The 26955-nt window shown below is 41.2% G+C and overlaps 1 protein-coding gene across 1 annotated transcript in view; it reads left to right on the top strand.

Moving 5' to 3' along the window:
• Nucleotides 1-26042, top strand: part of LOC135222278 (protein Jumonji-like) — a 29661-nt gene extending 3619 nt beyond the window's left edge. Inside the window, exons 3-7 of the mRNA XM_064260386.1 lie at nucleotides 447-620; nucleotides 1041-1215; nucleotides 8593-8714; nucleotides 24404-24514; nucleotides 24707-26042. Of these exons, the coding sequence (XP_064116456.1) occupies nucleotides 447-620; nucleotides 1041-1215; nucleotides 8593-8714; nucleotides 24404-24514; nucleotides 24707-24847 (723 nt within the window). The 3' untranslated portion in view covers nucleotides 24848-26042. The remainder of the gene's footprint in view (nucleotides 1-446; nucleotides 621-1040; nucleotides 1216-8592; nucleotides 8715-24403; nucleotides 24515-24706) is intronic.
• The last annotated feature ends 913 nt before the right edge of the window (nucleotides 26043-26955 follow it).

Below are 26955 nucleotides of genomic sequence, written 5' to 3'. Positions count from 1 at the left end.
ATAATATTATAATTGGTTGATTTGGAGTCAGGAACCCCTTTAAGTCCAAATGAGATACAATTTTTTATCTATTGCTCCTTAAACGACCTGTAGAAAGGAAAGTAGTCCACAGAATGATGTCCTACTGCCAGCTTCCAAAATTGTTTTAATTGTGGATATCATTTGTAAAATTATTGTTAAATTTTGGACTTGTGGGCCAGAATTTTCATTTATGAAAGTTTATCAGTACCAAATTATTTATAAGGGTAACCATGTGTACTCTGGCAAAATGATTAAAATGATTAACAGACTTGAAATGGATTCAGAATTATTACTCACAAGGTTTTAAGTACATTTCTTCTGTCATACAGTGTTGATGGATAGATAAACTGTTTCCTGTCTTGGTTGATAAACTAGTTCTGGTTGTACCAATGTGTAGAGGGTCAATGTTGGCAATTTATTTTCAGGTTCCTCCTACGGAGCTGGTTCGTGAAGGTGTCCGTGTGTGCCGCGTTGTGCAAGATCCAGGGCAGTTTGTTGTTGTCTTTCCAGGTGCATTTACTTCCAGTATTTGTAAAGGATACCTTATCTCAGAAAGTGCATTCTTTGCAAGACCACAGTATTTTGATCGTGCTGTTGCTGTAAGTATCTTCTTGAGATTGTGCATACCATATTGTTTTGATTGATGATCTATAAACTGAGCCCATCAATAATCAGCAATTGTAATTTTCATAAACTGAGTTAAAAAGTGTTCCACATATATTCGATCATGTTGATAAGAAACAGCAGCAAGAGGACAGAGTGCATTTATCCTTAATCTCACCTGCCACTTAGAAGTACTATTGATTTTTTGGAGAATTAAAGAAACGTGTTGTCACTTAAAGTGTTATGTTGCTGTACATACTACGACAATTTAGTCTTCATGGATGTTTATCACAATTTATGATGAAACAAAATACAAAGTATTTACAAGATTTCTCTCAGGATTCTTGTTCTCTACCTTTTTTAAGATACATGTTATTGGGTCTAGTGTCTAACTAATTTAACTCTTCTCTTTCCAGTCTTTCAAAGCTCTTCATGATTGCTGTGAACCTTCCATGTTCTCCTTAGACCGTCTTGTACTCTCTGTTGTAAGTGATCCAAGAGCAACACTTGATGGTCTCTTACGTGCTAGAGAACTTGTGCTGCAAGTCGTAGAAAAAGAAAAGAGGCTACGCTCTCAGTTAGTAGATATTGGTAAGTACATGATTGAAATGTGTTGAGATATGTCGAATTTTTTAGTGAATTTGTTACGGTATCATCACCTAGCTGGTAGGTTATTTTGCATAGTCAGCACTGTACACTGAGGGAGGTAAACAGACTAGTTTGTTATCGGAAAATTATAATGAATATCCACAGATTTTCCTGGATGTGACATGAAGTTGTGGGTTAAAAGAGCTTTTTGTTGTGTCTGACATTTAAGGCACATTTCTGCATAAACACTCACATGAGCTTATTGCTGGTCAGATTTAAATTTTTAGACTAGGATAATAGAGTTTATAAGTGAAGACCAAAAAAATTGGAATTGACAGATTTAGAAAAAAAATAACCAGAAAAGCTGCTTTTAACTCCAGCACGTTTGTATGGAGTTCACTGTCCTTGCAGTTCCACTTCTCTGAAATCATCAGCTCCTCCTCCATGAGGGCGCCCCATCCTTCGAGTGACGCATCTGAGAACAGCAAGAGATCTGGAGAGGGTTGCTGAAGGGGAACTCTTGCTGTCAGATTGTTGTCCTGCACACACCACAGTAGGTCTTTCCTCACCTCTATCGACAAGGGAATTTGCTTGTATGGGTGACCTACCGTTGGCGACCAAAATGCCTTCATCTTCCATTGTAATGATCAAAGGTGTAGTCTCCCGTGTGGCACCAGCTTCTCCAAGGAACTTAGAATTCCCAGGACTACTTGCCACTGTTTTGCTGGCTGAGTTTGTTTTCCCAGAAAGGTACTCGCCACTTGTTTGCATTTCTCTACCCTCTGGTCTGCTGGGAACGCTTTGGCTTTTACTGTGCTTATAATCACACCCAGATACACCTGTCTCTTACTGGGATCCTACTTTGACGTCTGATTTAATCACAATTCCTAGGATGTGACAAAACTGCAGAAGGGTATTCCTGTCCCGAAGTAATTTTTCTCTGGACTTTGTTATCACCAGCCTGTCATCTAGGCATCTTATTAGCCTGGTCCCCTGAGCATGCGCCCAGGTCGACATAAGAGTGAATAACCTTGTAAAAACTTGGGGAAACGTTCTCAATCCGAAGCACAGGACTCTGCAAGACTGAAGCAGAGAAATTTCCTGGAAGACTGATGGACTGGGATCTGAAAGTATGGGCCCTTCAAGGCTATTGTCAGCATAAAATCCTTGTCCCTGACAGCTGCTAGAACTGTCTTTGGTGGGGGCCCATTCTGAACCTGGTTTTCCTTATAAACAGATTCAATGTTGACAGATCTATGAATGTCCTCCAGTCTAAATTGGCTTTGGGACGAGGAAAAGGCTACGGCTGTAAAACCCCCTTGATGGAAGCGATAATTGTTCTACAGCTCCCTTCTCCATCATCGTCTTCACTTCCTCTTGCAGAATAAAAGCTTTCTGAGATTCCTGAGCATAGGAGAGGTGTGGTAATGGTTGTTCTGTCAGGGGTGGGGTCACATCGAACGGAGTTAGATATCCGACTGAGAACATCCACCACCCACTGCTCTGCTCCAAATTCCTGCCACACCCTCCAATGATTTGCCAGGCAACCCCCCACTGGTGTGGCTGAGTGGTTAGAGGCGCCCATCCTATCATCTCGAACCTCTCCCCCTGCCCCTAATACCCCTTCCTCTGTTGAGTCTATTGTGAAAGGGCTGATGAGCTAACTTCTTTAGGGAAGAGGGTTTTGTTGACCTATTAGAGGTGTTATGTCTCACTGGTCTCTTTTGAGGTAATTGTTTATGTTGTCTTATCTCATTAGAATTAGCCTGGCTTCCAGATGTTTTCCTAACTGTCTGCTGGACTAATCTGTCATTAGTATCCATTCTTCTTCTATCTATAGAAGCTTCCAGTATATCCTTTGGTAACAGCAATTTTGACTCTAGGATATCCCCATTCTGCATTGCTAATAGGGAATCCAAATCAATAGTGTGGTTTAATCTAGCCAATGCTGCATCTCTCCTTATCAATAGGATATTAGCCCATACATTGGCACTCAAATTTGTCAAGTACGCAGTTGCTTTCAAACCTGATTGGAGCAATCTGAATAACATTGTCTCTTCCACTAATTTTCTTGTTGCTTCTGAGGATGCAATTTTTGCTACTGCTGTTGACTAAAGGTCCAACCAAGAAGCAGTTTGAAAGATAGAAGAAGCCGTTGCTTCCAATATAGCAGCCTCCTGACAAGTCAGGGTTAATCCAGGTTTTAACCTGACCACTCTGGGTAGATTTGTCTTGACAGCAAAGGAACCATAAGTGTTGCATAATATTTCCTATGTTTCAGCAATGGCAGGGAAATAAACTTATTGATCTATTTGATCTGAACGAATTATCCCTTCCAGCAATCTGTGCATTGACATGCTGTAAAACTGACTCTGCATGACTTGAACAAGGTAATTCATACGACACCTTCGTATCCTTTTTCAGTCCAAATATCATGCCAATTCTCGGAGGAAGTATACTGGCAGGTGTCTCTGGACTCCATGAAAGGTTATTAAATTGTCGAATCAAATCAACCACCTCTGCATACGAAGCCAGAAACTCCTGGTTTTCCCCTTCCTCCGGTTCCAACGCATTGTGTTCGGCTGCAGGAGAAGCTAGTTCACTTCTATCCTCTGACAAACATTCGAGTGCGTCATGGCCGTCCGATCCTACGACCACAGCATCTTTGATCTCTTGATGGTCAATGTTGACTCAATCTTGAATAGCCTGTAGGAGGACGTGAGCGCCTAACTGCTTCTATGCCCATAGATCTAGAGTGAGAACTCCAACTATTAATATCTTTTATTTCGGTTCAAGACCATATACAGTGAACATACAAAATACACAGTAACATACACAATCTAGATATATGAGTCAACATGATAGGAAAAATTAGTAATCGGCACTTATCCACAAAATAGCTGAGGTAGCATAAAAGATAGTAATCATAATACTGGTAATAGTAATAATATTGGTGAGAAAAAAAAATGCATTGAGAGTTTATAACAGTTAGTGCACAAATTATATAGCTTAAATTTCACTAGAGACCTTAGGTGGTTACAGTAGTCTGGTCCAGAGGGCTAAATACATAAATTGAATGTATATATATATATACATACATACACATACATATATATATATATATATATCTATATATATATATATATATATATATATATATAATATATATATATATATATACATACATATACATATACACATACACATACATATATATATATACATAAAACTTTAACTTGATAGTAATCACAGAAATAATGAAAAAATAAAATATCAGCAATAAATATAATAATGACAAAATCTGCAGATGACATCTTGCTAATACAGAGATTAAGTCCTTTAGGGGACAAAGGCCTCATTTTCCCATCTTTCCCACAATTTAGATCTTCTTCTTGCTTCACTCCTTAGGATGCTTTGTATGAGCGAGTTGCCGCTGTTTCTCACTCGGGTTACCAGGCTGGACATTGTTCGCCTTACAATGATTTTTAAATTGTCCAGGTGGTTTTCTAAGAACATCTGTGTGGCGGAGTGGTAGCGTGGAGTGTTTGTGAGGCGTCTCAGAATGTCATTGTGCACAACAGTGATACGTCTCATGGTCTCTCGGGTATAGTTCGTCCAGAGGGAACACCCATAGATACTGTAACAGAACGAGCGGAAGAGCAGCAGTTTCACGTCTCGGTGACAGAAGGCAAACCTCCTTGCAATCATGTTGCCAGTTGCACATAGTTTACGACGCCTCTGTTCAATGTCTGCCATATCTTTTTAGGTCGTCGGTAATAATGTGACCCAAATACGGAAAATTCGCGCACAAATTCCAGCCGATGGTTTCCGAGGAAAATTTGTGGTTCTGCAATATGCTTAAGCGATCTCGGGAGAAGCGACATGCACTGGGTCTTGGTTTCGTTGTAGATTATATCAAATTCCTCTGCATATTGGCGGCAAGTGTCGATGAGTCGTTGGAGGCCATGCACTGATGGGGAAATCAGAACCATATCGTCGGCGTAACAGAGGTTGTTTATAGTTGTTTCATTGACAGTGCATCCGATTGGGAGTGAGTTCAGTTTGACATTCAAGGCATCTGTGTACGTATTAAACAGGTATGGAGAGAGAATGCCCCCTTGCCGAAGCCCTTTTAGGGAGCCGAAGGTGTACGATAATACATTGCCCCATTTGACACAGAATTGCTGTGTGGAGAACCAGCAATGTAAAATGCCAATTAGATATAGGGGTGTGCCCCCTTTATGCAGCTTCAGGAATAGCTTCAGGTAGTTTACTCTGTCAAATGCTTTTCTCACATCTACGAAACACAGGAAAACCGGAGATGCTGATGATAAATAGTAGTTCAGCAATTCTTTCAGTATGTAGATGCAGGTGTCGGTTGAGTGGTTTGCTTTAAACCCGAACTGGTTGTCAGTGGTGTGTAGAAAGGGGAGAAGTCTCACAAGAAGAACCGACTCAAGTGTCTTCGATGACAGTTCTCGCGAAACTGAACTCATTTCCTCTCTATCCCTATTGATATTACTCAAGGTCAGTGAACTATCATCCCCAACGTACGTCGGGAAAGTTGACCTTGAACTATCGTTGAGGCGAACAACGCCTTCCATCGGTGTATCAGGAGAGGTTACTAACTCTTTATTATTTGACCTTTTAATGGGAGCTTTCTCATCCTTCCTTCTTATTTTAAAAGGTCTTACAGGAGAAATTGGTATACATTCTCCGTTCTTCATTGAATGCTGCCCCCTCACTGTGATCTTCCCAATGGCAGTGGAGTCTCTACTAAATGCTTTGTCCTCACCGTTGGCATCTCTGCGGTGGTCGCCATTCCAGTGGCTGTCAATGCTTTCGCCCGTTCGGACACTCGTAAATGACTTGGTCGTGAGCATTAACTTTAGTAGCTGCTGCCTTCTTCACTTTGTTGCTGACAAAGATGTGACAGTTCTGGTTCGAAGATGAAGAAGAATTTACTCTTCTCCTCTTGGCACGAGGATCAGTCACAAAGTCCCGTAATCCTCCAACGCTTGACTGGTACATGCAGTGACAACATCGAACTTCGCGATGACGCTGAGCTAGAGGAAGAAGACAAAGAAGGAGACGATTCACGTCTTTTCTTTTTGTCTTTCTTATCTATTTTGTCCTCTAGAGCTTGTAATTTCTTCATGACTGTGTGTACCAGTGAGTCAGAAAGTGTATTCGTCTCTGTAGCCAACAAAGCAGTGAGAGAAGCAGTAGGCTGTTACATCATGGGGTCAGCCGTGCCCGTGTGTGACGTCGGTTGTGACGTCACCACACTTGTAGGGAGAGACAGCGGCTACTGCTGGTATCCCTGCTTGTGCTGCAAAACTGTTTCCAAAGTTCTGCATTGCTGGAAACATCGATGTTGTTCTCAGTGCCATAGTATCCGCTCCCATAAATTGCAGGCCAGGGGGATGTGGGACATTCATCGTCGGCGGGCCCGGGTGGAAACTTGACGCCATATAGTGAGATAGCAACCCTTCCAAGGTTGGTACGCCTGGTAGACCGAACGTGACCACATTCCTTCCATTCTCTGCGCATCAGGGGCTGAAATCTGGGACAAAGATGGTGATGCACCCCCCTCTCCCTGCCGGGAATGACGGAACATAATTATGCATAAAATTACCCAAAACCCCTACTGGAGTTTCCAATAGTAAATCGTTAGAAGAAACTGAATGAGTATGGGAAACATCAAAGGCAGGTGACGAACATATGGAGCAGTCTGATGTATTGACGATACAAAAGAAGCCGACGACGCTTGGTCATCCAAAGATGGCGGGGTCTCCTTTCTTTTGTACTGGCCTTCCCCGTAAAACTTCATCCATTGTTCCACTGACCAGCCACGACAAACTGAACAAGGATTAGTAATAGTACATACGTTTTCTCTGCACCTACTACACGTTCGATGAGGATCCGTAGATACCGATGTTAAAAATCTTGAACAAGGAAACCAGGGCATTTCCTTTGTCTCTTGTGAGATCCTGAAGAAATTTCCCTTGGTGGAGTGAAAATTCTCCGTATCTCACAACGTACACACACCTAGCAGATCACACCCACACGGAGATCACCCAGAGAAAGAAAAAAGGATAATATGAATAAAACGGGCAAACTAAACGCCTTAAACAGATAGAAAGTAATCACGTCCTATCTGAAAGGCGGTAGGAAAGTAACTGATAGGTCACGGGATGCCAAGGGCTTTCTGGGAACCACAATATCGTGTGACCTGGTACAGATGCCAATAGTCTCTGGATCTCACAAGTTTTTTTGTCCTAACGTTAAGACCGAAGGTTTGTTTCGTATATGAAAAAATCATAATTAGGCAAATATTTTGCTATTTGGTGCTGTAGTTCAGAAGAGATTTGTTGGAACCACCCGTTTCCCCCTTACCAAGCCATAATGGAAGTTTAAATGCTGTTCATATTTTTATTAGATTATTTTGCCATTAACGAAGTGAACATTTCCATATTACAGATGTTGATCTCATATATAGTAATAAAAGAAAATGTTATCACTATTGTTAAATTTGCATCTTAATAATAGTATGTGTCATGGCAGTGACAACTGTCTTATATCATTTGAATCAGACGGTATTACATGTGACGTTTTTATCATAATCTCATTAACTTATTAATTTCCCATATGGTATCACTTCTGACTGTACACTCCCATTTAATTCCTGATATTCTTAAAGCTTTATTCTGAGTTTGCAAAATCTTTAAAGAATATAGTAAGTAGTTCACTGTTCTAAGATTATTCATGTCCAAATAACATGAAAGATTTTATTAGATTGTGTAATTGTATTTTTGTATGCAATTTCAGCCTACTGTCTTTAATTTCCATGTTATACTTTCCATTGATACTAAATGGTTGAAATAATAATTCTTTGAAGATTTGTTATGTAAATATTGTTATTATATACAATAATTTAATAAGATTGTCGAGCACATTATTATTGATCGCCATTATTTCCGCATATAAGAGGTAGATATTGTAGCAAGATAAAGTTTTACTTATTTGGACAGTTTGGTAAGAAGAGACCAAAGGCTATGCTAGATGAAAAGTAATGGACAAAAGCAATATGGTTGTATAGTGGATTTCAAATGGTAACCCCCACTGAGGAGGTGGATTAGTAGTTGCTGTAAAATCTAGATGATTCTTCGTAATTCTGAATTTCCCTAGGTGGTGATTGACTGAATGAATAGTTACTAGTACCCTGTGCAAAAAGTTCCACAGATTCCTTAAAGTAAAGGTATACTACGTATGCCAAAGGTTTGAATCCTCTGAACTAGTATTAAAATTTATTTTGAAATTTTAAGTGATTATGACGGATATTTTCTTTTCAATAATCCTTTTCTTTTTCCATTCTAGGTTTAGAAACGAGCGAACGATTATCAACTCCAGATTCTCATCGTAAAAAGAAAAATCGTTTTATTGAGGACGAAGAAGAAAATATGTGTGAAGTATGTCGGCAAAACCTTTACGTGGCATTGGTAAGGCTTCACATATTTTGTTTACATGAGTGTTTGAGATATTTTATCTGTTGAATAATTGATATATATCCATCCTAAGTGTGTGTTCTCATAACTTTATTAGGTGATCTAATTGGAAGATACAGTAGAGACCCGGTTCACGACCGTATTAGAACTCGACATAATCGGATTTCGCCACTAAATTTCCAATAAACTTTGTATCTGTTTTCAACCAAAAAACCAGTTTCCGACCCCCGACCATATGATGTTTGTAAACAAAACTGTTTCCGCCAGCTGCCGCTAGTTGCGTCATCCAGTGCTACCAAATGTAGCATAATTTCATGTTTTTTAGCATAATTTGACCCAAGAATTGGAGCTTAGCATAATTTCTTTCACACTTAGGGTTCTAGTACAATTTTAGAATGTATTTTCACTAAAATTTTAAATAAAATGCAGAAAATTCCTCAGTTTCATACACAGCTATAGTGAATGTATCTTCAAGTGAAATTGCCTCAAAAGCAGCACTAACAAATGAGTTAATTGCTAAGTTTGAACCCAACTAAGTAATGTTAAATTTTGTGAATATAAATAAATACCCACAGTGGCATGACAAACAATCAGTAAAGTGTTAATAATGTTTTTTTCTTCATGAGTAAAGAATTACTTTTTTTCCTTTTTAAGTTTTATTTTTTTCAGTAATCAAAATTTTAATTATGTCTGAAGTGATTTTACCACAATTTTCAAGTATTTATTCATTGTGTATGTGATCTATTAAAGAAAAAGTGTTTCAGTGGCATGATAATGATCAAGTAAAATAGTACGTATGTTTTTCTTCTTGAGTAGAGACTGGTTTGTTTGTTTACCTTTTTTTTTAGTTTTAATTTTTCAGGAAATATCAGTAAATAACAAAATGTTATATTTGAAGTAAATTTTCACACATTTTCAAGTATTTATTAATTGTTTTATGTGACCTGTTAAGAAAAATGGTTCTGAGTGGCATGATAATGATGCAGTAATAAGTAAAACTTGTTGTTTTTCTTCACGTTTGTATGTGTGATCTTCACACATTTGTCAAATAGTATAATAGTGATTGCATATCAAATAGTGTACTAGTGATTGCGTATGTGATCTATTAAAGAAAAATGGTGTTTTATTACGAGTTTCCTAACATCATCAAATTATTGGTTATAATATTGTCTGTTCGTCACTTTTTATCATTTCACCTAATATATAAATGTTTTTAAATTTCCATTACATCGTTGTTTTAGCTCAAATGTATTAGAGAAATGAGATAATGATAGATTAATAGCATAATTCTGGCACAAAATTGCACCATATTTGTCATAAATTCTTGCTTGGACCAACTAGCATAATTTAGCAAAACGGTTGGCAACATTGGTGACGCCACTCAGTGACTCAGCATTGTTTAAAGTCGCAACTAATGTTTACAAACATTCAAACATGTGTCGTGTCTTGTACACCTTGCGCGCATTTCGTTTGCTTTTTCGGTGGTATCAACGTAGACATATTCTAAAACCATGCTCACACTTGAGACGCGCGTTTCAGTAGCAAATGCAATACGTATTTAAGTGTTAGGTTTGGAGTGAAGGCAATGTTACGTACGTAGGTTACATGTGCGGTCGGTAGCGAATGCAATCTTTAAGCTTTGGTTAAGCTTTCCGGTAAAGAAGAAGTTAGTCATAGTTTATATCAGAGAAGCTACTATGCCATATTAAGTGCGTAGTAATCAAGAAATTAAGAAGAATCTTTTATGTCGTACTGTAATACGTTAATGTTTACGTGTAAGATTTGGTAGTGAAAACCAGTTACATACGTAACATGTTCGGTTCGGTAGCAACGCAATCTAAGCTTTTTAAGCGTGCCGGTAAAGAAGAGGTTAGCCTTAGGTTAACTCAGAATCCGCTACGGTATACATTAATTATAGAAATTAAGTAGATTCTTTTATGTCTACTGTAAAAATACGTCATTGTTTACGTGTGAGATTTGGTAGTGAAACCACTGTCACATACGTAACGTATGCCGTTCGGTAGCAAACGCAATCTTAATCTTTGTTAAGCTTGCTGGTAAAGAGGAGGTTAGCCTTAGCTTAATCAGAGAAGCCGCTATGGTATAGAATAATTATAGAAATTAAGAAGATTCTTTTATGTCTACTGTAAAAAGACGTCAATGTTTACGTATGAGGTCTGGTAGTGACACAGTTTACATATGCAACGCGTGCGCGGTAACGAACGCAATCTGTATGCTTCGTGTAAAAAGAAGAAGAAGAAAAAAAAAAAAAAAAGAGGTTAGCTTGATATTAAACTCAAGAGATGCTGGTACGTAATGGTATAGTAATTAAAGACATTAAGAAGATTCTTTTACTTATGTGTACGTATATATGTACCATGCAGTACCATAATAATTGTCAAAGTCCAATAGCTTGAAACCAGCCCTGATATTGGACAATTTGCCGTAAAAGACGCACCTTTTTTTATAAGGACATTTATGAAACAAAATCGTTTAGTATCATAACATTACATTTACTGAAAGATAATTTTCAAGCAATTTTGTATACAGTATTGCAGTCGACTCCGTAAAAGATTTACCATAAATTAATATCGAATGTAAATGTTTCTAGGCTTATAGCGAGATATGGTTTCTTTACTACCATAGTCCCGATATAAACCACCAGGGCTGCGCTATGGTTTGTTTACATCCTTAAATGCCGACTTACTGTAGCAAATTTTTGCAAGTTTTTGATAAATATAGATTGGGTTTTAATTTTAATAGTTTATTAATTTACTGTAATAATTAGACTTGCTTTTCAATGCTTTTATTATGTTAGCAACACGTTTTATGCCTACCCACTACACTACGTTCTACTTACTATTTACCTAGGTAGCCTATGGAGCTTGGTCAACAATCAGTTGGACACAGGGTAGTTTTCTTTTATACTGTATATTACACATTTAAAATTATAAATATACGTTTAACATGATATTTATTTAACTTTTAACTTTAGTTGTAATTTACATGTAATGTATTGTATAAAAACAAGGCAAGGTTAGGTAATAAACTGATGGTCAAGAACGGATTAATCCATTTTCAGTTATTTCATATGGGAAAACTTGATTCAGTTCTCGAAATAATCGAATTTCGACGCTCCTTCTGGAACGAATTATCGTCGAGAACTGAGGCTCTACTGTATATTGAATCAGTATCTCTACAATCATACATTAAGATTTTATTTATGTTGCGGTTACATTGGATTAGGTGTGCATTCTTAGTTCTATCAGTTTTATTTTCAGTTCCTTTATATTTAATTATTAACTGCGTTTTCCTTTAAATTGTATCCCTTTGCAGGTGATTTTTCCCTTGTAGCCCTATTGGGTTCATAGTGTGCTGACTGTTTACAAGGGTTTTTAGCAGAAGATTAAAAGAAAGAAAGCGATCTAGTTCAACTGCAAGATTAAGATACTTGATAAGTTTGCTCAGTTGTAGTTTGTATTGTGCCTCTCAAGAAAGTTTCTTCAGTGTAGCAAAGTTTAGTAGTGTGGTTTTTTCTTCAAGAGGCAGGATGTTGTTGTTGTTGTTGTTGATCTTCTTCTTCTTCTTCTTCTTCTTCTTCTTCTTCTTCTTCTGGCAAGAGACACTTTCAGACATGTACTGTTGAAGGTGATTGCTGCGTCAACTACATTAATCTTGTAGAGAATCTTCTCTTTATTTCTGATTACTGCATTTTCTTTGGCACTACATCTGTCGAGTAACTTCCTGATGTGATTTGTCTTCCGAAGGGAGTTTGGTCAATATACGTAAATTTCTTTCATATTAATGTGCCTGGAACTGGGTCTCATTTATAAATTTGTTCATATACGGAACAAACCTTCGGTCTTAACATTAAGTTGTTCATACACGAAACAAACCTTCGGTCTTAACATTAGGATTTACTAGCGCCAAGCTGGAAACCGGTAGAATTAAAATTACACTTGTGAGATCCAGGGACTAATGGCATCTATACCAGGTCACGGGGCATGTATACCCAGAATGCCCATGGCTACCTGTGACCCATCAGTTATTTTCCTACCGCCTTTAAGATAAGACGTGTTACTGTCTATCTCATTTAAAGCCGGTTTTCAGTTTGCCCGTTCTTTATATCCATTTCATTTTTTTATTTTTTCATTCCTTTTCTTTCTCCAAGTGTGATCAGTGTGTGGTAAGAGTGTATACGTGGTATGATGGAGAATTTTGCCTCAACATCGGGATCGTCTACCGTTTCGAAGAGGAGACAAGGAAATTCCCAGGAGTCAGTGGCTTTCCATGTTCTTAGGTTCCTAACTTCGGTGCTCGACGGATCCTCATCCAACGTGTAGTAGGTGCAGGGAAAACGTATGTACGGTTACTAATCCGTGTTCTGTTTGTCGTGGTGGTCGGTGGAACAGTGGAAGAAGTTCTATGGGAAAAGCCAATACAAAAGGAAGGGGTGACGCCATCTTTGGATGACAAACTTACCGGCTTCTTTTGTATCGGTAATAAACCAGGCTGCTCCATATGTTTCTCCACCTGCTTTTGAATTGTCTCATACCCCTTCGGTTTCTCCTAGCGGTTCTGTATCAGAAACGTCAGGGGGGGGGGCCTGGGTAATTTTATGAATAATTTGCACTCTCCTTTGTTCCCAGCAAGTAGAGGGGGAGACCCGCCATCTTTGTTCCAGGCTCCTGCTACTCAAGCGCATAGGTTAGATGGTACGTGGTCAGCGCTAGGCCTACCAGGCGTACCAACCTTGGATGGTCTGCTTGCGCATTATGACGTCACGGTTCCAGCAGGGTCCGGCAGCGCTGAATGTTTGTTTCATCCCCCGGGCTTGCAATTTATGGGAATTAATGCCGAGGCTTCACCATCCCACTCAGTATTTACAGCGATGCAGAACGTGGGAGGTAGTTTGGCAGCAAACGTGCGGTTGCCAGCAGAAACCTCTCAGTCTCTCCCTACGAGAGGCGGGATGACGTCCACACCATACGTCACACTCTGATTATGGCAGGCGTGATGACGTCACAGACCGATTCTCGGCCTTTTTCGCTGCACCCAGACGCTAATACGCCTTCTGACCCGTCAATGGCAAACTGTAATGCAGAAATTACAGGATATAGAGAAGAGAATGAATAAGAGAGACAAAAAGAAAAAGTGTGATTCGCCTTCTTCGTCTTCTTCCTCTAGTTCGGCGTCATCGCTAAGTCCGATAACGTCACGGCGAGCGCCAGTCAAGCGTTGGAGGAGGATTCGGGAGTTCCTGGGGATCCTCGGGCTAAGAGGAGAAGAATCAATTCTTCCTCTTCTTCGGACCAAGACTGTCATTTCCAAGTCAGCAAGAAGGTCGGAAAATCAGTGGCTATTAAGCACAAGGCTTTGGCAGACGAAGCCGTTCGCAAGAATCCGAACAAGCGAGAGAGGTGATGGCCGGCGAGTTAAAACGGCCGAGGCGGAGTTGCCAGTTCGGATCGCAAAAACTGCGATACTCTGGTAAAATCGACGTTGGCGGCGAAAGGTGCAGCAGAGGATGGAATGCAGGTCCCAGTTTCGCCCGTAAGGCCATTCAAAATACGTACGAAGGACGATAAGGCTCCTATTAAAAGTACGAAAAAATAGAGAGTTGGCAACCTCGGCGGATACGTTCGTGGAAGGCAGTGTCCCGTCTGGATAGAAGGTCGAGGCCGGGCTCGCCGACGCTCGAAAACGATGCCAATGCTAATAGAGACGAACTTATCTCTGTCTTAAGGGAGCCTTCATCTTGGAGATCTAGACGAGATTCTCGCTCTAGATCCGTGAGCAGAGAAAGAGTGAGACGTTCTCGTTCCCCTGCTGACTATCCGGGATCGAGCCAACAGCGGCCAACAAAGATCAAAGAGACCGCGGCCGTAGGGGCAGGCGGCCGTGGAATTCCTGGCCGTCTGTCAGAAGATAGAGGCGAGACAACATCCCTTGTGACGGAGAGTGGTACACTAGAGCCGGAGAAGGAGAAAACCAAGAGTTTCTGGCCTCGTATGCAGAGGTTATTGATTTGATTCGTCAATTCAATAGCCTTTCGGAGAAGACAGAAACACCGGCCAGTATGCTTCCTCCTGGAATTGACATGGCGTTGGACTAAAGAGGATACCAAGGTGTCGTATGAATTGCCTTGTTTGAGTCATGCGGAATCGGTCTTGCAACACGTAAACGCAAAGATTGCAGGGAGGGATAATTCCTTAAGATCTAATAAATCATTTAAATTTATTCCCCCTCCAATGATAAAGCAAAGGAAATATTATACGACACCGAAGGTCCCTTTGCTGTCTAGACAAATGAACCCTAATGTTGTAAGGTTAAGGCCTGGATTAACCTTGGATCAGGTTAAAATGGAGTGCCCTTCAATGACGTACCAAGAGGCTGCTACGTTAGAAGCAACAGCTTCCTCTGTCTTTCAGGCTGCTTCCTGGTTAGACCTTTAGTCAACAGCAGTGGCGAAAATTGCATCCTCGGAAGCAACAAGGAAAGTAGTGGATGAAATATTGTTCATTAGATTACTACAGTCAGGTTCCAAGGCGATTGCGTACCTGACAAACGTAAGTGCCAATGTTTGGGCAAATATCCTGCTAATGACTAAGCCGCAATGTGGATTTGGATTCCCTGTTAGCAATGAGGAATGGGGATATCTTGGAATCGCAACTGCTGTTGCCAGAGGTCATACTGGAAGAGGCGATAGATAGAAGAAGGATGGACACTAACGATAGGTTGGTGCAACAGGCAGTTAGGAAAACGTCTAACAGTCAAACTACTCCTTTGGAGGGAAGACAACAGCAGATGTCTCGGAAGAAGACAGTGAGACATAGCATCCCTAATAGAGTCACAAGACCCTCTTCCCCAAAGAGGATAACTCATCGGCCCTTTCACAATAGAAACAACAGAGGAAGGGGCAATAGGGGAAGAGGGAGAGGCTCAAGAAGATAGGATGGGCGCCTCCCATCACTCGGCCACACCAGTGGGGGGTTGCCTGGCAAATCACTGGAAGGTGTGGCAGGAACTAGGGGCAGAGCAGTGGGTGGTGGATGTTCTCAGGATCGGGTATTTGATTCCGTTCGAGGTAACCCCGCCCCTGACAGATCAACCATTACCCACGTCACTTATGCCCACAAATCTCAGAAGGCCACTATTCTGCAGGATGAAGTGAAGAAAGATGATGGAAAAAAGGAGCTGTGCAACAAGTATGCAGTCCGACAAAAGGCTTCTACAGCAGAATTTTCCTGATACCCAAAGCCAACGGGGAGTGGAGGACAGTAATAGACCTGTCAACGCTGAATCTGTTTATAAGGAAAACCAGTTTCTTCAAGATGGAAACTCCGAAAATGGTTCTACAAGCAGTCAGAATCGGAGACTTTATGCTGACAGTCGATTCTAAAGGACGCATACTTTCAGATACCAGTCCATTCGGTCTTCAAGGAAATTTCTCCGCTTCAGTCTTGCAGGGAAAGCTTTCGAATTCAAGGTCCTGTGCTTCGGATTGACAACGTCTCCTCAAGTTTTTATTTACAAGAGTGTTCACCCTCGTGTCGGCGTGGGCGCATGCTCGCGGGGATCAGGCTAATAAGATATCTGGACGATTGGCTGGTGATAGCAAAGTCCAGGGAGAATTACTCAGGGACAGGGCGGCCCTCCTGCAGCTTTGTCACAGCCTAGGTATTGTGGTGATCAGGAGAAGTCGCAGTTGGATCCAAGTCAACGTTTGGAATATCTGGGAATGGTGATAGACACAACACAAGCCAAAGTATTCCCGACAGACCTAAGAGTAGGGAAATGCAAACAAGTGGTGAATGCCTTTCTGGGAAAGCAGGCACAGCCAGCAAGACAGTGGCAGGTGGTGCTGGGAATCCTAACCTCCCTGGAGAAGCTAGTACCACAAGGAAGGCTACACCTTCGGTCCCTACAATGGAGGATGAAGGAGTTTTGGTCACCAACAGTAGATCACCCGTACGAGCAAATTCCCTGTCGGCAGAAGTGAGGAAAGACTTGCTGTGGTGGGTGAACGACGACAATCTGACAGTGGGTGTCCCCCTTCAACAATCCTCCCCAGACCTCTTGCTGTTTCTCGGATGCGTCACTAGAAGGCTGGGGAGCCATATGGAGGAGTTGATGGTGTCAGCAAAATGGAGTTGCAAGGACAGAGAACTCCATATAAACGTGCTGGAGTTGAAAGCAGCTTTTCTGGCTCTACAAGAATTCCGGGAGAGAGTAAAGGGACACTCAGTGGTATTGATGTCAGACACCACAGTAGTAGCTTATATAAACAAGCAAGGAGGCCTAGTTTCTCGGCAGTTACAGTGATGACAGTTCAACTTCACCAGTGGGCTATAGAGAACCTGGTAGACATCAAGGCAGGTATATTCCGGGAAAAAGAAACATAGTGGCCGACAAGTTGAGCCGCAGGGATCAGATTCTGGGAACGGAGTGGTCCCACTACACCAACAGGTAGTGGACAGGATGCTCATGTTGTGGGAAGGACCGATCATAGACCTATTCGCAACCAGGTACAACAAAAGTTGGAAGTGTATTGTTCAGTAGTCCCGGACGCAGAGGCAGTAGCAGAAGATGCGCTACAAACACCCCTGGGGACAATCTGGACGTATGCGCATTTCCTCCATTTTGTCTATCCGTCAGGTTCTGAACAGGGTAATGCGGTCTCAGAACCTCAAGATGACCCTGGTAGCTCCGTTATGGCCGAAAGCAGAGTGGTTTCCAGACCTACGGGAACTCCTAGTAGATGTGCCAAGAGAGTTACCTCCATGGAGCAACCTTCTGTGTCAGCCTCACGTGGAGAGGTACCACCAGTCGGTTGCATTGTGAAGGTCCCTTATCGCTTCACAGGTGGAGACTGTCAAGTATCTCCGAGAGCGAGGGTTTCTCGCAGAAAGCAGCAACTCAATGGCAGCTAATATCAAGTTCATATGCGACAGTATACCAAGGAAAGTGGTCAGCATACTGTGATTGGTGTCGTAGAGGGAACGTGTCTCCACTCGGTACCACTATTCAGCAGTTAGCAGACTTTCTGATATATCTCAGAACAGAAAAACATATGTCGGTATCTGCAGTGAAGGGGTACAGTGCGGCTCTAGCCTCAGTCTTATGAATGAAAGGAGTGACATATCGTCTTCATGGGAGTTGGCCATGCTGATGAGGAGCTTTGAACAGTCATGCCCACCAAAGCAGACTAAAACCCCAGATTGGGATCTGACCAAGGTACTGAGTAGTCTGACAAAACCCCCCTACGAACCACTAAGGCAGTCCACGGATAGGAGCCTGACCCTGAAGACAGTCTTCTTATTGGCCCTGGCTTCAACCAAAAGGGTGGGGGAGCTACATGGCCTCTCATATCTCATAAAGCACTCGAGAGGTTGGAGATCAATGGTATGTGAGTTTGTCCAGAATTCGTGGCCAAGACCCAAAATCCAACAATAGTAGACGGCAGATTCGACTCCTTTACCATACCTTCCTTGGCAGACTTTGTAGACAACGACAAGCTGAGATGCTCCTGTGCCCCGTCAGGGCACTAAGGGAGTACTTAAAGAGAACAGGCACTCAGGCCGGGGTGGGTGCCAGAGGGTTGTTCGTAAGTACAGGACAAAGGAACAAGAAGGAAGTGTCCAAGAATACAATATCATTTTGGCTAAGGGAGACGATCAGAGATGCTTATACGGCAGAAGACAGAGGGTCAGATAGCCAGGTGGGAGCTAGAGCTCATGACATCAGGGGTGTGAGTGCTTCCCTGGCATTTAAGAAGAACATGTCTGTGGATAAAATTCTGAAAGCTGGTGTGTGGAAGCGCCAAACAACTTTCACCTCATTTTATTTGAAACGAATGTTGCCCATAGATCCTTAGGACACCCTTTTCCTTGGGTCCAGTGGTGGCGGCCCAACAAGTGATATAGTTCATCCAGTGCCCCTGGCGGGTCAGTTTGCGTCTAATCTAAGATGAAGGTATGAAAGTAGAATGAATGGGATGACTGGTCTTTTTTCTTTACTACTTTCTTCCTACTCCTTTAACTACGGGCAATATGAAGGAGAGTACCGTCATGTGCTGGAACTGACTAGATGCAGGTGAGATGGTCAGCCATACTGTGAAGCTATCTTAGCTGATGATATACTTTTCAGTAGCCAACTCACCCCTCTGGATAATAGGGAAAAACAAAGAGGGGTGAAGGTGGGATCCAGTTGCAAGGGACAAGAGTAAACAGTAGAATGGTATCTACACCCAGTGGAGAAAACCAATAGATCCGCTTATATCTTTGGTCCTAGGTTCATTGTCCATTCTCTTAGAATTTCCCTATATATTCGGAAATGGATAAGGTGGCAAACTCCCAGTCAGTTGTAGAGACTTACCTCCCTCCAATAGTAAGTCTATCCTAATGTTAAGTACCGAAGGTTTGTTTCGTGTATGAACAAATACCAAATTTGGTAACTAATTTGTATTTTTTCATAACTAACAAACCTGAGGTCTTAACAGTTTAAAGGCCCACCTCGAACCACCCCTCTAGCAGTCTAAACTGGGTTAGAAATATAACTGATGGGTCACAGGTAGCCGTGGGCATTCTGGGTATACATGCCCCGTGACCTGGTATAGATGCCATTAGTCCCTGGATCTCACAAGTGTAATTTTAATTCTACCGGTTTCCAGCTTGGCGCTAGTAAATCCTAATGTTAAGACCTCAGGTTTGTTAGTTATGAAAAATACAAATTAGTTACAAATTTGGTATATTTACTAGCGCCAAGCTGGAAACCGATAGAATTAAAATTACACTTGTGAGATCCAGGGACTATTGGCATCTATACCAGGTCACGGGGCATGTATACCCAAAATGCCCACGGCGACCTGTGACCCACCAGTTATTTTCCTACTGCCTTTAAGATAAGACGTGTTTACTGTCTATCTGATTCAAAGCTGGTTTTCAGTTTGCCGGTTTTTATCCATTTCATTTTCATTTCTTATTACTTTTTCTTTCTCCGAGTGTGCTCAGTGTGAGTGTGATCGGTAAGAGTGTATAAGTGGTATGATGGAGATTTTTGCCTCAACATCGGGATCGTCTGCCGTTTCAAAGAGGAGACAAAGGAAATGCCCAGGAGTCAGTGGCTTTCCATGTTCTAGATTTCTAACTTCGGTGTCGACGGATCCTCATCCAACGTGTAGTAGGTGCAGGGAAAACGTATGTACGATTACTAATCCATGTTCTGTTTGTCGCGGTTGGTCGGTGGAACAGTGGAAAAAGTTCTATGAGAAAGGCCAATACAAAAGGAAGGTGGTGATGCCATCTTTGGATGACCAAACCTTACCGGCTTCTTTTGTATTGGCAATATACCAGACTGCTCCATATGTTTCTCCACCTGCTCTTGATTTGTCCCATACCCCTTCGGTTTCTCCTAGCGATTCATTACCGGAAACGTCAGGAGGGGTCTTGGGTAATTTTATGAATAATATGCACGCTCCTTCGTTCCCAGCAGGTAGAGGGGGAGCATCGCCATCCTTGTTCCAGACGCCAGCTCCCGAAGCGCATAGGCTGGACGGTACGTGGTCAGCGCTAGGCCTACCAGGCATACCAACCGTAGAAGGTTTGCTTGCGCATTATATGGCGTCACGGTTCCAACAGGGTCCAGCAGTGCTGAATGTTCCTCATCCCCCTGGCTTGCAATTTATGGGAAATAATGCTGCGGCTACGCCATCAAATTCGATGTTTTCAGCGATGCAGAACGTGGGAGGTAGTTTGGCAGCAAACGTGCGGTTGCCAGCAGAAGCCGCACAGTCTCTCCCTACGAGATTGGTGACATCACAACATACGTCACACACCGATATGGCAGGCGTCTGCACCCAGACTCAAATACGCCTTCTGACTCGGCAATACAAACTGTAAAGCAGAAATTACAGGATATAGAGAAGAGAATGGATAAGAGAGACAAAAAGAAAAGGTGTGATTCGCCTTCTTCATCTTCTTCCTCTAGTTCGGCGTCATCGCTAAGTCCGATGACGTCACGGCGAGCGCCAGTCAAGCGGTGGAGGATTCGGGATTTCGCGACTGATCCTCGGGCTAAGAGGAGAAGAGTGAATTCTTCTTCATCTTCAGACCAGGACTGTCATATCCCAGGCAGCAGGAAGGTCGGGAAGTCAGTGGCTAGTAAGCACAAAGCTAGCAGACGAAGCTGTTTGCAAGACGAACAAGCGAGAGAGGCGATGGCCGATGGACTAGCGGCCGATGCGGAGTTGCCAGTTTGAATTACAAAGACTACGATACCGCTGGTAAAATCGACGTTGGCGGCGAAAGGTGCAGCAGAGGATAGAATGCAGGTCCCAGTTTCGCCTGTAAGGGCATTCAAAATACTCGCAAAGGATGATAAGGCTCCTATTAAAAGTACGAAAAATAGGGAGTTGGCAACCTCGTCGGATACGTTCGTGGAAGGCAGTGTCCGTCTGGATGGAAGGTCGAGGCCGAGTTCTATGACGCTCGAAAACAATACCAATACTAATAGAGATGAAGTTATATCTGTTTCAAGGGAGCCTTCATCTTGGAGATCTAAACGAGATTCTCGCTCTAGATCCATGAGCAGAGAAAGAGTGAGGCCTTCTCGTTCCCCTGCTGACTATTCGGGATCGAGCCAACGGCAGCCAGCAAAGATCAAAGAGACCGCAGCCATAGGGGCAGGCGGCCGTGGAATTCCAGGTCGTTTGTCAGAAGATAGGGGTGAGACAACATCCCCTGTGACGGAGAACAGTACGCTAGAGCCGGAGGAAGGAGAAAACCAAGAGTTTCTGGCCTCGTATGCAGAGGTGATTGATTTGATTCGTCAATTCAATAACCTTTCGGAGAAGACAGAAACACCGGCCAGTATGCTTCCTCCTGGAATTGACATGGTATTTGGATTAAAAAGGGATACCAAGGTGTCGTATGAATTGCCTTGTTTGAGTCATGCGGATTCTGTCTTACTAAACGTAAACGCAAAGATTGCAGGAAGGGATAATTCCTTAAGATCTAATAGATCATTTAAATTTATTCCTCCTCCAATGATGAAGCAAAGGAAATATTATACGACACCGAAGGTCCCTTTGCTGTCTAGACAGGTGAACCCTAATGTTGTAAGATTAAGGCCTGGATTAACCTTGGATCAGGTTAAAAAGGAGTGCCCTTCGATGACTTATGCTACGTTAGAAGCAACAGCTTCTTCTGTCTTTCAGACTGCTTCTTGGTTAGATCTTTGGTATACAGCAGTGGCGAAGATTGCATCCTCGGAAGTGACAAGAAAGGTAGTGGATGAATCGTTATTCATTAGATTACTACAGTCAGGTTCCAAGGCGATTGCGTACCTGACAAACTTAAGTGCCAATGTTTGGGCAAATATCCTGCTAATGAGGAGAGATGCAACGTTGGCTAGACTAAGCCGCACTGTTGATTTGGATTCCCTGTTAGCGATGAGGAATGGGGATATCTTGGAATCGCAACTGCTGTTGCCAGAGGTCATACTGGAAGAGGCAATATATAGAAGAAGGATGGACACTAACGATAGGTTGGTGCAGCAGGCAGTTAGGAAAACGTCTAACAGTCAAGCTACTCCTTTGGAGGGGAGACAGCAGCAAATGTCTCGGAAGAAGACAGTGAGACATAACATCCCTAATAGAGCCACAAGACCCTCTTCCCCAAAGAGGCTAACTCATCGGCCCTTTCACAATAGAAACAACAGAGGGAGGGGCAGTAGGGGAAGAGGGAGAGGCTCAAGAAGATAGGATGGGCGCCTCTCATCACTCGGCCACACCAGTGGGGAGTTGCCTGGCAAATCACTGGAAGGTGTGGCAGGAACTAGGGGCAGAGCAGTGGGTGGTGGATGTTCTCAGGATCGGGTATTTGATCCTGTTCGAGGTAACCCCGTCCCTGACAGATCAGCCATTACCCCACTTCGCTTATGCTCACGAATCTCAGAAGGCCATTATTCTGCAAGACGAAGTGAAGAAGATGACGGAAAAAGGAGCTGTGGAACAAGTATGCAGTCCGTCGAAAGGCTTCTACGGCAGGATTTTCCTGGTACCCAAAGCCAACGGGGAGTGGAGGACAGTAATAGACCTGTCAACTCTGAATCTGTTTATAAGGAAAACCAGTTTCAAAATGGAAACTCCAAAAACGGTTCTACAAGCAGTCAGGATCGGGGACTTTATGCTGACAGTCGATCTGAAGGATGCATACTTTCAGATACCAGTCCATCAGTCTTCAAGGAAATTTCTCCGCTTCAGTCTTGCATGGAAAGCTTTCGAATTCAAGGTCCTGTGCTTCGGATTGACAACGTCTCCTCAAGTTTTTACAAGTGTGTTCACTCTCATGTCGACGTGGGCGCATGCTCAGGGGATCAGGCTAATAAGATATCTGGACAATTGGCTGGTGATAGCAAAGTCCAGAGAGAAATTACTCAGGGACAGGGCGACCCTCCTGCAGCTTTGTCAACATGTCTGTGGAGAGAATTCTGAAAGCTGGTGTGTGGAAACGCCAAACAACTTTCACCTCATTTTATTTGAAAGATGTTGCCCATAGATCTTTGGACACTTTTTCCTTGGGTCCAGTGGTGGCGGCCCAACAAGTGATATAGCTCATCCAGTACCCTTAGTGGGTCAGTTTGCGTCTAGTCTAAGATGAAGGTATGAAAGTAGAATGAATGGGATGACTGGTCTTTTTTCTTTACTACTTTCTTCCTACTCCATTAAATACGGGCAATATGAAGGAGGGTACCGTCATATGCTGGAACGGACTAGATGCAAGTGAGGTGGTCAGCCATACTGTGAAGCTATCTTAGGTTATGATATACTTTTCAGTAGCAACACACCCCTCTGGATAATAGGGAAAAGAGGGGTGAAGGTGGATCCAGTTGCAAGGGACAAGAGTAAACCATAGAATGGTATCAACACCCAGTGAGGGAAACCAATAGATTCGCTTATATCTTTGGTTCTAGGTTCATTGTCCATTCACTTAGAATTTCCCTAATATATTCGGAAATGGATAAGGTGGCAAACTCCCAGTCAGTTGTAGAGACTTACCTCCCTCCAATAAGTAAGTCTATCCTAATGTTAAGACCTCAGGTTTGTTAGTTATGAAAAATACAAATTAGTTACAAATTTGGCATTTTGTTTTGTGTATTCATATGTCAAAATCCAAGGTAAATTCACTGACTAGACACAGAAGAATAACGCCCTTCTAACGTGCAGTTCCTTTCTTATTAAGGCCTGTGACCCTTGCTATTGCATATTGGGTTTTAACCAAGTTCATCTGCCAGGCATCCATCCCACAGAGGAGCCCTTGTTTCTGTTACTGCTAGCTGGAGCAGCTGGACCTGGTGCTCACTAAAAGCCATTGGTAAACTCCCAGGATGTATTTATTCATTTATTTATTTGCTGACTAAGTCTATGATCAGTTTCATTGATCTTTTCTCATTATTTTCGAACCCAATGCTTTTTTGCCTATTTTATAAAAATTTCTGGACATTGAGAAAAGTATTGGTTGTACTGAGACCTTAATGGGCACAGTATAAGCCTTTAAAGCCTAATGAGGTATCTTTACAAACCTGTATATATAATATGCATTAGTGCTTTACTGTTACAGGAAATCAATTCAAAATCAAATTCAGATAATTTGTGGTGAAACAATCCTTCCTTCGCTTTACAGGTTACCAATTCACAAGAAGAAGCTGTTTATTGCCTTGAACACGCCCTTCTCTTCCTGAGTAAGAATCCATCCCATCTGGAATTTTGCAAACTTATGTATACATACAGTTTGGTAAGTTGAAAAAGCAAATGTATTTCTGAAATAAGATCAATAAAAACATATAAGTTGTTCTATGTCACATCCAGGTAATTAGGGTTTGAATGGTTATTATTTAGGATTCATGTGATGAGGCTGTCATCACAGAACTACATTGTGTTGTATTTCTGTAAAAACACTGATGAATAATTTTCTTTCATCTTTCAGTCTGAATTGGATAGTGCAATAAAGCAGATGGATGAAAGGATTCATGCCAAAAGTGGCAGCAAAAAATCCCCTTACAGCAAGAAGGCAAAATCTCGGGAACATCTTGATTCCTTCAGTAGCACCAGTAGTTCGAATCTTTGATGGTAATTTGAGCTGTGACGTATCACAGCTCATTATTCTTGGTTGCCAAGGGAAAGTGGTGATAGTCATTAATGTCAGTCAATACTATATTTTTGAATGGATGACTTTTGCATTGCACTGAAATAACTTTTGCAAACACAGGCTCCCAAGTTCATCTTATTATATCTGTGGTGTCATTTTATAATTAGTATTTTGTGCTTATGTTGGTTTTATGTGAATGCTCCAGCTATGGTTTATTTTGTATGGAGAAAATTTGTCAAGAAATTTAACACTGTGATGTCACAACTTTGTAAATGGCAAATGTGAGCCTTTCTTATCAGTCAGTCCTCGTTTACAGAAGTATATGCAGTAGTTCGTTTTAAATATATTTAACACAATGTCTGTATAATCATGCTCGTTGCAAGATGATGATAAAAATTTTCTTGGATAGTACATAAAACCTATTCGTGATGCTTTAAAGAATTAAAAAAAGATTTCACCTTTATTGGAGTTAAAGAGAACTTATTTGCCATTACTTTTGCCTATTACTGACTGAGTAATTTGATGAATTAAAAGAAAAGGCTTCCATGCATGGACATGCATGATTGTTTCAAAATTTCATGTAGAAGAAATTTTTTCTTTAAATAAGTAGGATGTGGTATTTAAAATTTTTGGATACATCCAATATTTTATTTAATCTTTGACGTGGAACATGATATTAACAATATTCTTTGGGAGAGAGCAATACAATTGAGTAAATTATATGTACAGGCAAATAGGGAGCCAAAATAGAATGTGGTTCCAGATTGCATTAATTAATATAAAGTACAGTAATGAAATTGCTGTATTTAATTTTCAAATGTTTTGATGAAACCTTTGGGGAAAAAATTCAGGAATTTAGTCATAACAATACCAAACGTTGAAGTGTCTGTAAATACTATACCAAGCTAGATACTTTGTAAAAGTTTACCTTTACTTGAAATAATAATTAAGTACTAAGGAAAATAGTCACAAATTCATGGATTTGCAATTGGTATTTATCAGTGCAAGTAATTTTTTAATGGCAGCCACATTACATTTGGTGTGTTGTAACTGTTGATACTATGTATCTTTCTTTTCAGTAGCGTTTAGGAAGTATGCCTTGTATATAATATTCTATATGCTAAAAAGTTCTATGCATCGCAGATTGATGTGCGTATCGAGGCAATATTTGAAAATGGACTTAGTTTTTTCGAAGTGTAATTTTCCAATTTTGTTTTTTAAGCTACAGTGTACAGTACATCAGTATCTTTTATTTATTATCGCCATTCTGTATAGTGCTTTTAAAAAGTATTGTGTAGTCTAAAGTATTACTGGAATATGCAGCATTAATTGGTTAAACATAAAGATAATAAGTAGGCAAATGTGAAAACCTCATTCATATGGCATTTATCAATGATGGTTATGTAGAAACTTTGGAAAGACCTTGTCCATTGGTATTTGATATCACATTACGTATATGAAATTCTGATTCACGATCATTTTTGAGCTTCAAACTATCTCTTAAAATCTTTTGAGTGATATTCTCACTAGTGGTATAATTTTATATCGTTCTTGCTGAGAAACTGCCTAAAATACTCAATTCCATTTTACTTGAACTTGCATACTTATGTAGGAGATTAGTAGATGAATTTTTAAATATATGCAGGTCTCAGGTTTGTACTCCTCCATTATGTTTCTTGTTCGGCGTGTGAGCTATACACAAGTTATTATTTTCTAGCCATCATGTGGAATGACTTAAAATTAAAAGCTACAGCTTGTGACTATACCTCATGGGTTGGTGCTTCTTGAAGTTACACGTAGGAAATTGCAAGAATTGGGGAAGTTATGAACCCTACTTGCAGTATTTTGAAAAATTATGAATATAAAGTATTAGCTGTGATTTTCTTAATGGTTTGGTGTAATGTATATTGTAGAGCATCCCTTGTAAATATGGTTTCATAGGGGTTGGATATTAATATGTCTTCATGATTCTGAGCTCTGGTATAATGTAAATCTGTTTACCAATTTATTTATTGTAATCAGCTGTTGATCTCTTGCATTTTTTCAGTTCATATTCTCTTGATCATTTTTACAGGTAAGTTATTGTT

Source organism: Macrobrachium nipponense, chromosome 3 (assembly GCF_015104395.2).
Source record: "Macrobrachium nipponense isolate FS-2020 chromosome 3, ASM1510439v2, whole genome shotgun sequence".
In the NCBI taxonomy this organism is placed as follows: domain Eukaryota; kingdom Metazoa; phylum Arthropoda; class Malacostraca; order Decapoda; family Palaemonidae; genus Macrobrachium; species Macrobrachium nipponense.
Note: the sequence above shows the minus strand (reverse complement) of the source record. Positions and strands in the feature narration are given on the sequence as shown.